The sequence below is a fragment of the Tetrao urogallus genome (assembly GCF_951394365.1).
Source record: "Tetrao urogallus genome assembly, chromosome: 2".
Lineage (NCBI taxonomy): Eukaryota > Metazoa > Chordata > Aves > Galliformes > Phasianidae > Tetrao > Tetrao urogallus.
The window spans coordinates 104,163,593-104,175,510 of NC_136814.1; the positions used below are offsets into that span (position 1 = coordinate 104,163,593).

The 11,918-nt window shown below is 53.6% G+C and overlaps 1 protein-coding gene across 1 annotated transcript; it reads left to right on the forward strand.

Annotated features, from left to right (window-relative positions):
• Positions 1-6,986: 6,986 nt before the first annotated feature.
• Positions 6,987-8,664, forward strand: POMC (proopiomelanocortin; the record flags this gene model as incomplete). The annotated part of the gene is made up of 2 exons (XM_079550267.1): positions 6,987-7,203; positions 8,044-8,664. The coding sequence occupies exons 1-2, from the start codon at positions 7,075-7,077 to the stop codon at positions 8,662-8,664; spliced, it is 750 nt and encodes a 249-aa protein (XP_079406393.1). The 5' UTR covers positions 6,987-7,074.
• Between the last annotated feature and the right edge of the window lie 3,254 nt (positions 8,665-11,918).

The window sequence follows — 11,918 nt, forward strand, 5'->3', positions numbered from 1 at the left end:
TTTACAAAGAGTTTCCAGATGATATTCACAGGCTTATTCTCACAAAGGAGATGCTTACGTGGCCTCTAAAAGCACAGAAACATCCTGGAGAAGGGCAGGTTCATCAGCAAACATCTGCTCACGTGGTTTGGAGAGTTGTTAAACCTCATGAGTCCTTCGAAAGGCTGTACAAGGGTCTTTTGGAAGACTCGTCACCTCTGGGCACACATCTCCTGCAGTGTTGATGTCCTCAGCGAGGCTGGGAGGATGCATTGCCTGCACCAGCTAGGGCATTTATTTCAAGAGAGAAAACTAAATCAAGAAGTTTGGCCCTAGGAGACATCCCTCTGGGAGGAAGGTGCCCTGCATACACCTAGGTCATGGGTCACACTGAGGACTGCGAGCATCTTCCCTCCTTAGGAAAGGGAATGGTCCTGGGTGGGGTTAGGAGAAATGGAGCTGCTTTATCCCCTCAGAAAGCTGAGAAACATCCGCTCAATGGGAAAATGCTACCTTGGCAGGTGTCAAGATCATCCTACTGGTCCTCAAATGGATATGGAGACTTTCTGCTGGTGCCATTTGGGCTGCAGCCCTTCATTGCAATAGCAGATCCCACCATGAGATCCACCACTCTGCTGCTCAGGTGTGGACATTCTCCCTCCAGAGCCACCCCTGGAGACAAACAGGGTGCTGTGGTAAGATGGGAGGTGATGGTAGGATTCCTATGGACACGGTTTAATAGACAAGGGACACGGCTAGTGGGCATGGCAGGGATGGGTTGATGTTGGACTTGGTGATCTGAGTGGTCTTTTCCAGCACCCCACAGCCAGCTCCTTATGGGGCAGTCTCGAGGCGGGAGACGAAGGGAAACATTTCGCTCTCAAACCCCAGCTGAGAGCTCCTCCAGTGCGATTAGCTAAAGACCAGCTTCTCTTTATTGCACATGAGTGGATGGACATTTAACGTGCTTGCTGATAATGCAATCCATTATCCCCATCCTGCTGGTCCCGCTGCGGGGCCGGAGGTGGCGGGGGAGGCAAGCTGGAGGAGGGACGGAGCCGGGCACAGCGGGGCCTTTGTGTGGCCACTCAGGAGCCACTTTCCCCGTGAATGTTTGGGCTTCTAAATGCATCTCACCTCCCTTCCTCCAGCCCCTTTGCCTTTCATTTCTTTTCCCCATTATACTCGGAAAAAACTCGTCCGGATCATTAGCGTCAGAGGCGGAGACGGGCGCTGAGTGCCACATGGAAGAGGTGAACGAACATTTCGTTCAATGCTCCTCGAGTGCCGTTTAGCTCAAGGCTGCTCCTTCACAAAGAGAGATGTGAAAATGGGCCCTGCACGCGGCTGTGGGGCGGCCAGGCAGGGCTGCGCTGGAGCTGCCTCTTCAGGGAGACAAAGCACAGCCATTTCGACTGCCTTCGATTGATGTCTGAGCTCTTCGGGGAGCATTTAGTGAAAAGGGAAGAGGGAAGGGAGAGGGGGGAGGAATTCAGCGGGAGCCCAGGTGATGTGCATGGTCATAACCATGGAGCTCTGAAATGCCCAAGGTTGAGCGCTTGGCTCACTGTCCCCAGCATCCTTTCCATGTTCGTGGATGTACGTCAGCTGCATCCTCTCTGATGGCACAGGGTCAAACCGAAGCCAACTCCTGGGACCCCTTGGCCAACTCTTTCATACAATCATAGAATCACAGAACCATTCAGGCCTCTATGATCATCAAGTCCAACCCCAACCCACCACCACCAGGCCCACTGACCATGTCCCTCAGTGCCACATCTCCATGTTTCTCGAACCACATTTGCACACTCCCAAAGCCATCGGTGCAGATTGCACATTAAGAAGATGCTGTTAAGGGTCGTTGTGAAGCCTGGGCCAGCACCATGCCTTTTTCTCAATCCTCCCTAACACATACTGGTTCTGTGGGCATCTCCTGCTCTTTCTGCTCCATCCCAAATTCACACCCTTGTACAAAGAGCAGTGGATGGGCCGTGCAGATCAAACCATCCGGGTTCAGTCCCCATACTGGAGGTCCCTAATTCTGGCAACATCCATGACAGAGGTCCCTATTCTCTATGGGCAGCACAGCTGAGATTCATCACAGCTCAGAGAAGCACCACATTCATTTCTCCAGGACATGAGGTCCCCATTGTCCCTACCCACGCCCTGCAGCCTTGCTGAGCCAGCTTTTGACTCTCCTCAGTGTGCAGACTCTTTGAGGAGGAAATATTAAAAAAAAAAAACAAAAACCATCATGCTTCTCCATTTCTCATTTCTAGCCCATGGAATAAAGAGATCCCCAAAATTCAGTATCCCCTGAGCCTACCTTGGCCTCTTGGAGAGGATAAGCAGCCCATCTCTAAGCAGGCAATGCAGACCTGGAGCCACTTCAGAGCCAAGTGTCCCAGGGCTTTCCCAGCTCCCCAGACCCATCCTTGTCGATCCTCAAACACAGTGGTAGGACTGAGGACATGGCCAGCATTGCTGTCCTTGCAGATCTGCCACCCAAGTGCCACCCAGTCTGTTGCAATGCTGAACAAGATGCCAGAATGTACTGCCACCGCAGCTTTGCCATCAGCATTGCCCACTAGCTTTACCATTGTTTTTGCCATTAGCTTTGCTACCCACTTTTCTTCCAGACCCCCAGTGCAGAATCACGTAGCTGGCGTCACCCCAGCCACCAATGTTGCCTTTGGGCACCCTCCCCATGCTTCATCTGGGTGCCAGCTGGGAGCAGAAAGGGGTGGAATGGAGACGGAGCTGGGTTCAATTGGAACGCAGGAATATGGTGTAGGAGCTGAGTTACAGGAAGGAAGCCCCTGCCAGGCTTCTGACCCCAACCCACAGCCAGATCCCCCCTAAGAAGCTGTAATCCCTCTTAGGGGCACGGGCAGTAATCAGGGATTTGGCTCCAGGCGTGCAAACGTGTATGAGCACAGGGCAAAGTGTGCAGGCGTGTGCATGCATCACAGCTTTGTTGTGCCTGGCAGGTGTATGCCTGCAGGATGCAACCAGCTCAAAAAGGAGAAGAAAGGCAACAGGAATGAGAGAAGAAAATGTGCAATTGGGCAAAATACATAACAGGGTAATTTGGGGGTCCTGACTGTACCTCACCCAGTTTTCCCCCCAGGATGGCTCTGCCCTGGGCTAACCCAGCACTGCATAGAGCAGGACAGCTCCAAATCCAGGCACTGAAGTGAGCAGAGTTCAGTCCAAAAGCAAAGTGCAGTAGTTAATGACCGCCTTCCGTCATTAACAGCTGCTGGATTGGAGTGAGTAGCAGCTTGGAAAGGGCATCCCGTGCAGCAGGCTGTCACACTCCCTACTCTTCTGCATGGATACTCACCACTGCTGAGGGACCAGCAGGTCCATTGGAACTTCTCAGTGATGCAGAGCATCCTATCAAACACTTCAGAGCCTCACATGCCTTTGTTTGCCTCTTCCTAGCCAAATACCCAAGTGTCTTCATCTGACTCCAATCCAATGACCGCGGGGGCAAGAGGCTGGTGATGGGGTTCCAGCCCCTTCCACAGCTGCTCTTGCTCTGGTAGTGAACATATGGCCAAGCACAACCATTTTTCACCAAGAGAAAATTACACAGCTTGCATTTCAATGTATGTGCTCGGGAGTGATCACTCCTACGTCTGCTCCCAGAAATGTCCTACTCTTACGGGGAAACCAGCAAGAGCCACCAGGCCAACTCTGTAAAGCACTGCAAGAAATCTCTAACCTGAGATTATAGGGATGGGGATGACCCAGCAGCACACAGCATGTGGCTGCAAGTTGGAGATGTGACGCTGGAGGGACGTGGCTCTGGGCAGCACTACGTGGCTGTCAGAAGGCCCTTACAAGCCCCAGCACTGCTGTTCACAGCCCAGCAGGATTTGAGTACAGCTGTGAAATTCACACCCCAGCCCAGAACTCATTTGCACAAAAGTGCGACTTGCTCAACAAATTAAAATGGAAAGGCCAGAAATCACGTGGCCGATGAGCTGCTCACCTGCAGCTGATCCTCCCTGGGGACAACAGCATGGCAAAGCCATCAGCCCTTGCCCAAGGCATTCCAAAATTCAGCCTCCAGCCTTGCTGTGTCAGCCATTGGCACCAGCTGCCCAATGATGTGATGGAGTCACTGTCCCTGGGGGTGTTCAAGAACCGTGGAGATGTGGCACCGAGGTTTAGTGGGCATGGTGGGGGTGGGTTGGAGTTGGATTTGAGTTGGGGTGATGGTGGTTTAAGAGGTCTTTTTTGGCCTTAATGATTCCGTGAGTCTGTGATTAGGCATGGTGATGATAGGTCAGCAGTTGGACTTGATGACCTCAAAGGTCTTCTCCAGCACAAATGACTCTGTAAGTGAGCATGATGGTGATGGGTTGGCAGCTGGACTTGATCTTAGAGGTGTTCTCTAGCCTTTATGATTCTATGGACCGTGTCTTGCTGCTGGTGATGCTGCCCAGGAAGAGAGCCAGCCCCAGCTCCAGGAATGCTCAGGCAGCAGCGCCCTCAGTAGGCCTTGGGGGATCACACCTTGGCCATAAATCCCCACAGGAAGTGCAAGGGAATGTGGCAGGGCTCAGCTCAACAGTGCCTGGGGCAGCCCAGGGGCACAGGGCACAGCCTGGAGCTCAAGAGCTGCCCATCAGCAGCACTGCAGTGCTGGGTGAGTGTCGAGCCCTGGCACAGGAGGTGGAGAGATCTGGGGGTCCTCCTTGGGGATCTCCCACAGCCCCTGGCCGTAGAGCTGGGAACCCAACCATCCTGAGGCTCTGGGCTTCTGGGAGGTGCCATAGGGAGCTCAGAGGATGGGCTTAGACCAAGCTTTGAGGGCTGTGCCAAAGCTGGTGAGTGTGGAGGCATTCTTCATCCCAACGCCTCACCTCAACGAAATTTCCCTATTTCCTAAACTGATTTCTTCCTTATAAAAATAACTGGCTCAGAGAGGCCTAATAAAGATGAAAGAGCTTTTAAAGTGGGAATCATCGCTCCTTTTTGGCCATAAAGCATTCAGAATAGCTCTCCGTCATGAAAAAATATTGCATAGGAGGGGATCTGCCAGGGAGGGTGGAGGCAGATAATACAGTTAAGAGATATGAATTGCTTGCGCCACAGAGGTCTCCTGGATCTAGGGGAGACTGGGGGACCGGGGAAAGCATGAAGCAAACTGAGATGCTAGGATGGGTGAAATGGAACCTGTGACGGAGCTTTGTGCACCATCCCAAAGAAGCGACGCCAACCTCATGCACCCCACATCCCATTGCAAGAGGAGAGAATCCAATCCAAGAGGGGAGCACCCACATCCCCTTGCAGGAGGGGAGCACTCTTTCTGCTCATTCGCACGTTGCTTGGTCCCAGTGCCCGGAGGAGCCTCCTGGCAGCCCCTACAGCACTGTATTTTACATATAAGGCAGCCCAGGTGAGACCTAAGGAAAATGAATCCTGGTAAGCCTTGGGTTCCTTGCTGCGGGGGAGGAATCTGCAGGCAAAAGCAGTGTGGTAAAGCAGAGAGATCAAGGGTTTGTGCACAGGGAGGGGGCTGTGTGTGGTGCCATCCCAAGAGGTTTAGTTAAAAGACAACAACCCTTTATCCCACCAAAAGCCGACCCCACACCCCCAGCACCCGTCGGAGCACGGAGCCCTCCCACGCCTGATCCCCAAAAAGGAACAGATGCCCCTGCACCAAACACCCAGTAAAGCACTTTCCGTCCGACCCCCCCTGTTCCCGAAAGCAATTAGCAGCTTCGCCTGGAAAACTTGGCTGGCTGCAGCTGGCAGGGAGATGCTAATCCCATCCACCTCGGGGACAGCCACATCTGCACCGTGCCCCCCGCTGCTCCGCTTTTGTTCGCTACCTGGAAGTGTCCCTCCGTCCCCATCTCCGCCCCCACCCCCAAGGGCCATCCAGAGGGCGGCTGCGACGCGGCGCTGGGGGTATATAAGGCAGCGGGGATGCGGGGACGTTGCAGACGCGCTCTCCGGGAGACGGGGACGGTGGTGGCTGCGCTCCAGCCCACGCCACAGGTGAGACCTCAGGGATGCGGCATGGCCCAGAAGGGCACCTCCGGGGGGTGTGGGGAAGGGGGAAACTCGGCAAAATCTTGGTTGCAAAATCTTGGGTGGGTTGTTTGCACGGTTAGATGGACGGCAGCAAGGAGATAAATCACCCTCCTCCGTGAAATGCTTTGTGCATCCCTGCCCCCAGCCTCTGCCACCCTTTATTCTCTGCTTTTTTGGGTTACTGTATGCTGATGCGTTACAGAAGTGGTCCCAGCAGTCGCAGATCCAGCACTGCTGTGCCAAAGCTGGGAGGTCCCAGGCGGCTGCTCCCACGATTTTGGGGCAAAAGAGCAAAAAGAACCTCCATGCCCGCACTTCGTCTGCTCTCTATGGAGCAGGATGAGATTTTCATTAACTTGCCTATTGTTTTCTAAATTGTGGGATGGGGTTTTCCTCCCTTGGCACTCCCAAGGTGAACCACGTGAGTCCCCACAAAGTTAAAGACAACTTGGGAAAGAGTTGGGCTTGGCAAAAGCAAAGTGCATGGATACATCCATCCGCATGGCTCTGCTGCCGTCACCACAACCCTCACCTTGTCTGGACTCACCCAAAGCAGTCCCTGCAGCACAGCCTTCAGCTTCCAGCCTCAGCCTGGGTCTGTTTTAGCAAATCCTTTGCACAGCAGCGGAGCCATCCCTGAGCGCACCGGCATCCCTGACACCACCAGCATCTCCCAGAGTGCTTCCCAAGCGATGATCTGATGTTATTTCATGTATCATTTCAGCTTGAGGGGGGTTTGCAAGGGCTACAGCCTGCAGGCAGCTTTCCCTGGCAGCATCACTCGTCTGCCTGTGGCTCTCAGGAGGGGCAGAAATCCTCAAGGCAGCAGCTGTCACCTGCAAAGCCGGGTGTTCACGCAGGTGACAAAGGATCTGGGATTTCGGAGGCAAAGGATGGCGACAGCAATGCCACAAAGGGCTGGAAGGAGGGGATGCAATCCCAGCAAGAAGCAGCAGCCCCATATTTGGGCAAATAGTTATTATTATTTCTTTTTTTTCTGTAGTTCCTCTGCAGTTTGGGTGCCCATCCCTTGCCGGTAGGATGCGGGGTGCGCTGTGCCGCAGCCTGCCTGTGGTGCTGGGGTTGCTGCTGTGCCACCCCACCACCGCCAGCGGTCTGTGCTGGGAGAACAGCAAGTGCCAGGACCTGGCCACCGAGGCTGGTGTTTTGGTAAGTGGGAGCGTGGGGCTGCCCCGGGCTTGGTTTGCTTTCTAACCCCAATGGAAGAGGTGATGGGATGCTGTCTGTGCTGGGTGACACACGGCAAGGTGGAGTGATGCCTTGGGCACCGCGATCTGTGGGTTTTGGTGTGCTCGTGCCTTTTGGCCTCATAGAGTCACAGAATCTCAGAGTGGTTTGGCTGAGAAGGGACCTCAAAGCTCCCCCAGCCCCAACCCCTGCCACAGGGAGAGCTCTCACCAGATGAGGTTGCCCAAAACCCCATCCAGGGATGGGGCACCCACAGCTTCTCCGTTCCACTGCCTCATCACTTTCATCATAAAGAACATCTTCACGTTGGGTAAAATCAGTTTTCGAACTGATGTCATCCCTCCTACGTGGGACAAACAAGGAAATCAGAGAGTGGTAACGGGATGGTGGTTATGGTTCATCCTCTGCAGGGGCTGAGTGTGTTTTGGGGACCCAACGCACAGCCTCCATGTGTGGTCCGTGCTCCCCCCGCACTTTTTACATCCCCACAGGATGTGTTGGATGCTCCATGCTCCCCCTGGAGGACACACAGAGTGGCGCTTGCACGGGAACGTCACCAAGGCACATGGCCACAGGTTGCACATTAGGAAAGATTTCTTCCCTGAAAGAGTGGTGAAGCAGTGGCACAGCTGCCCGGTGGGCTGTGGGGTCACCATCCCTGGAGGTGTTCCAGAACCGTGACACGACACACTTGGGGACATGGTGACCGGGCATGGTGGAGCGGGCTGACACTTGGACTTGGTGACCTTAGAGGTCTTTTCCAAGCTGAAGGATTTCATGATTCCATTTTGCCCCGTGCAGGCGTGTGCCAAGGCGTGCCGAGCTGAGCTGTCGGCCGAGGCACCCGTGTACCCCGGCAACGGGCACCTGCAGCCCCTCTCCGAGAGCATCCGCAAGTACGTGATGAGCCATTTCCGCTGGAACAAGTTCGGCCGTCGCAACAGCAGCAGCGGAGGGCATAAAAGGGAGGAGGTGGCCGGCCTCGCCTTGCCCATCACATCACCCCACCGCCCCCCCGGGGAGGAGGAAGATGGAGAAGGGTTGGAGCGAGAGGAAGGGAAGCGCTCCTACTCCATGGAGCATTTCCGCTGGGGCAAGCCGGTGGGACGGAAGAGGAGACCCATCAAGGTGTACCCCAACAGCGTGGACGAGGAGTCGGCCGAGAGCTACCCCGTGGAGTTCCGGAGGGAGATGGCGGCCGACGAGGATCCCCTCGACCTCTTGGAAGAGGAAGAGCAGGAGGAAGAAGGCGAGGAGGAAAAGAAGGACGGCGGCTCGTACCGCATGCGGCACTTCCGCTGGCACGCGCCGCTGAAGGACAAGCGCTACGGCGGCTTCATGACCCTGGAGCACAGCCAGACGCCGCTGATGACTCTGTTCAAAAACGCCATCGTCAAAAGCGCCTACAAGAAGGCTCAGTGAGCGGGGACGGCCCGCGGGGCAGCCCAGCCCACGTGGCCCCACGCAGCTTTAGTGTCCTGCCGGCATGTGTGTCACTTAGATCCACAGATCGCTCGTTATGTCGTTAATTACTACTCCGAAGCCCTCCTGCCCCGACACCCAATGGCAACAGGTTGGGGCTGAATGCACCCATGTGAGCAGTGCTCACGCCGGGTCATTTTCCTACTTTCACCAAGCTGTAAAATACTGTAAATGATGGATTAAAAGAATTCTAAAAACAAAACAAAACAAAACATTTATCTGTAATTTTTGCAAGCTAGCCATGCATCTGCAATGTCTGTGGGGCTGTGTCTTGCAAAGGGGCAAAGGAAATAGGGACAAGGTTTGGTGGGCACGGTGGTGACAGGTTGACAGTCGGACTTGATGTTCTCACAGGTCTTTTCCAACCTTAATGATTATCACAGAATCATATCACACAATTGCTTGGGTTGGAAGGGACCTCAAGGATGGTGAAGCTCCAACTTCCCCCTCTCTCTTCCCCCCACCACAGGCAGGGCTGCCAACCTCCGTATCTAATACTACATCAGGCTGCATGGGGTCCCATCCAACCTGGCCTTGAGCACCTCCAGGGACCTAAAAGTGAAATTTAGAATAACTCCAAGCCCAAATCCTGCAGCTGGGAAACAAAAGGCATCACTGGGGCTGTGCATGGGAGATGGCCATGGGGCTAAATTTCATCACAGGTTACTCCCAAGGAAGGGATTCAGGCTTCCCCATCCCTAGGCAGCTTCCCCAGTATTTATCTCCCAGGTAAACTCATTCATTGCCTATTGAATGGCAACGCAGGAGACTCTCAGGTACAAAAGAAAGTGACATTCTTTATAAAGTCACGTTGCTTAATTGTTTGCACAGAGGGGCAATGAAAGCAGGGAGCAGCTGGGGATGTGGGACCATCTGCAAGAGCAAACGCTGTTACTTGTGCCAGGAGTAACAAACCCTCACCATTTCCCCCAGCTTCACAGAGCCCCAGGTGCTATCAACGTGCCAACAGAGCAGATCCCATAATGTGGCAACATCAACATTTATTGGAGGGCTTGCCTGGAAATACTGACAGCATCTCGGCCCTTTCACACCCACTTCTCTCCTGCCCTCAGCTACGCACGGAAACAACACAGTGCCCTGAAATACAGAGATGGAAACGCACACATGCACCTAACTGCCAAGTTTATAGAAATATACTTTGTCATCTATACATACACCAGTATCTAAACTAAACGTGATGTACAAACGAGTCACTTACACTGTGTGTGTGTGTGTGTGTGTGTAGGGACATTTACAGGTGGAGTTTGGGTCCTGAAATGCAATGCTGAGCACAGCCAGCACTTGCTTTTGGAGGGGAACAAGGGATGTGCTGGGGGATGTAGCGAGGGAACAGCACTGGGACCAGGGAGACCACACCAAAACCCCCAGCCAGGGGATAGGGGATAAAGTGCAGTCCTGGCCCAGGTTCCCTGAGCAGCAATGGAACCCCAGGACGTGCCCTGTGCCATCCCCATGGCAGCCAGGTTCCAAGGAGCAAGCCTCGTGCTCATCTTCCCACCTTCCTTCTGAATTTGAAGGGGTTTGGAAGTGTCTCCCCCCCATGCACACACAGCCTGGGGGTTAATCGCTTCTCCTACTGCATTTTGCTGAACTTTTACTGCTTTTCATTAGCACAGCTATGGGAGCAAAACATCCTTTGTCAAGCAGCCTCCTCGCGTTCCCAATGCCAGCTCCGCAACTTCACCCAGCCAAAACCCCATGGGGGACTAGGCATAACTAAGGGAACAAAACGGGACAGGCTGGGAACAGAAAGATGGGGGGGGACCCCCAAAGAGTGGCTGTGGCAAGGGACGGCCTCAGGCTCTGGGCAGGGCTGCAATCCCACCCAGGGACTGAAATAAACCCTCGTTTTTTCCTGTCCTCTTAAGCTAGGTCATTTCCTAAACCCGGATTAAATGACAACCACATAAACAAGTGGTAACCTCGGGGCAACTGCAAACTGCACCCGCCACCAAACTAAAAAAAGGAGAGAGAAGAAGAAAAAAAAGGATGTTAACGTGCAATTACACCTTCAAATAACTGTCTGAAGAGCTACCGTGAGAAGGGGTGGAGAAATGAGTGGTCACTGAAGCAATCCAGCTGGGCACAGGCAGCACCACTGTGACCATTGTCATCACCTGCTGTCCCCCTGCTGTGCACAGCAGCATCTCCCACACCTCCAGTTTTGAGTTTTAGATCCTCCTGTGTCTCCTCCTGCAGTGAAGCAATGTGTCCAGCTGGAAGGAAAGGGGCTGCCCTAGAGGTGAGCTGGGATTTCACTGCAGTCCTGGTGCAGGAGGCTCCATGCTTGGCTCAGCAAAAAGCTGCCTGACCACAACAGAGGCCTTTTTTTTTTTTTTTTCTTTTTCAAAAGGATTCTGTTAAAAAAAATAATCTATTCCTCAGACAGGAATGCTAACACTGTGAAATCCCAAACCAGAAACTGTGAAACCATAAACCATGGAAATAGTTGGCTAGTGTGTTGATATGCCCAAATGTGGTTTCTACTCATGACTTATGGTGGCTCCAGGTGCCTCACTGCATGAGCACTGCCTGTGGCTGCTGTACGGCTCCCCAAGAGCACCCTGCTGATGACATGGACAAGTCAAGTATAGCTCTTTTGGATCTCCCCTCCTCCTCAAGAAAAGTTTTCCAAATAAATCACGTTTTCAAGTGACCTGGAACCAGCCAGGTTGTGTATCCCAACACTAGGATGGGACAATTACTGCCCTCCTGTCACTCCAGGCACTCCTCTTGTCCAGAATGAAGTACCCGAGCAACCAGCCACGCACTGGGGCAGCTGCTGGGAAGATGCAGCTCACAGGCCAGGAGCTGGATGTGTGGACTGCACCCTTTGCAGTGCACCTGCTTTGTGCATGAGCTCCAGCAGGATTTAATTTTACAGCTGCCCCACGCTGCACCACACATCCCCTTTTACAATCTCATACCCTGCAGCTTCACCCCTGCACCCTCGCCAGGGGTTTCCAACATGGCTAACAGATGATTTGGGGAGGGATTCCCCAAGGAACAGGTTTGTTTTACGTTGGGAAGATGTACATGCCCAAAGCTCTCTGCCAGGAACCAGAGCACCTCCTACCCCCTCTCCAAAAACAAAATTGGAGAGGGAGGTCAGAGCAACGACACACCTTCCTGCACCACCAGCTGCCCCCAGAATATCAGCAGGGGATCACTAA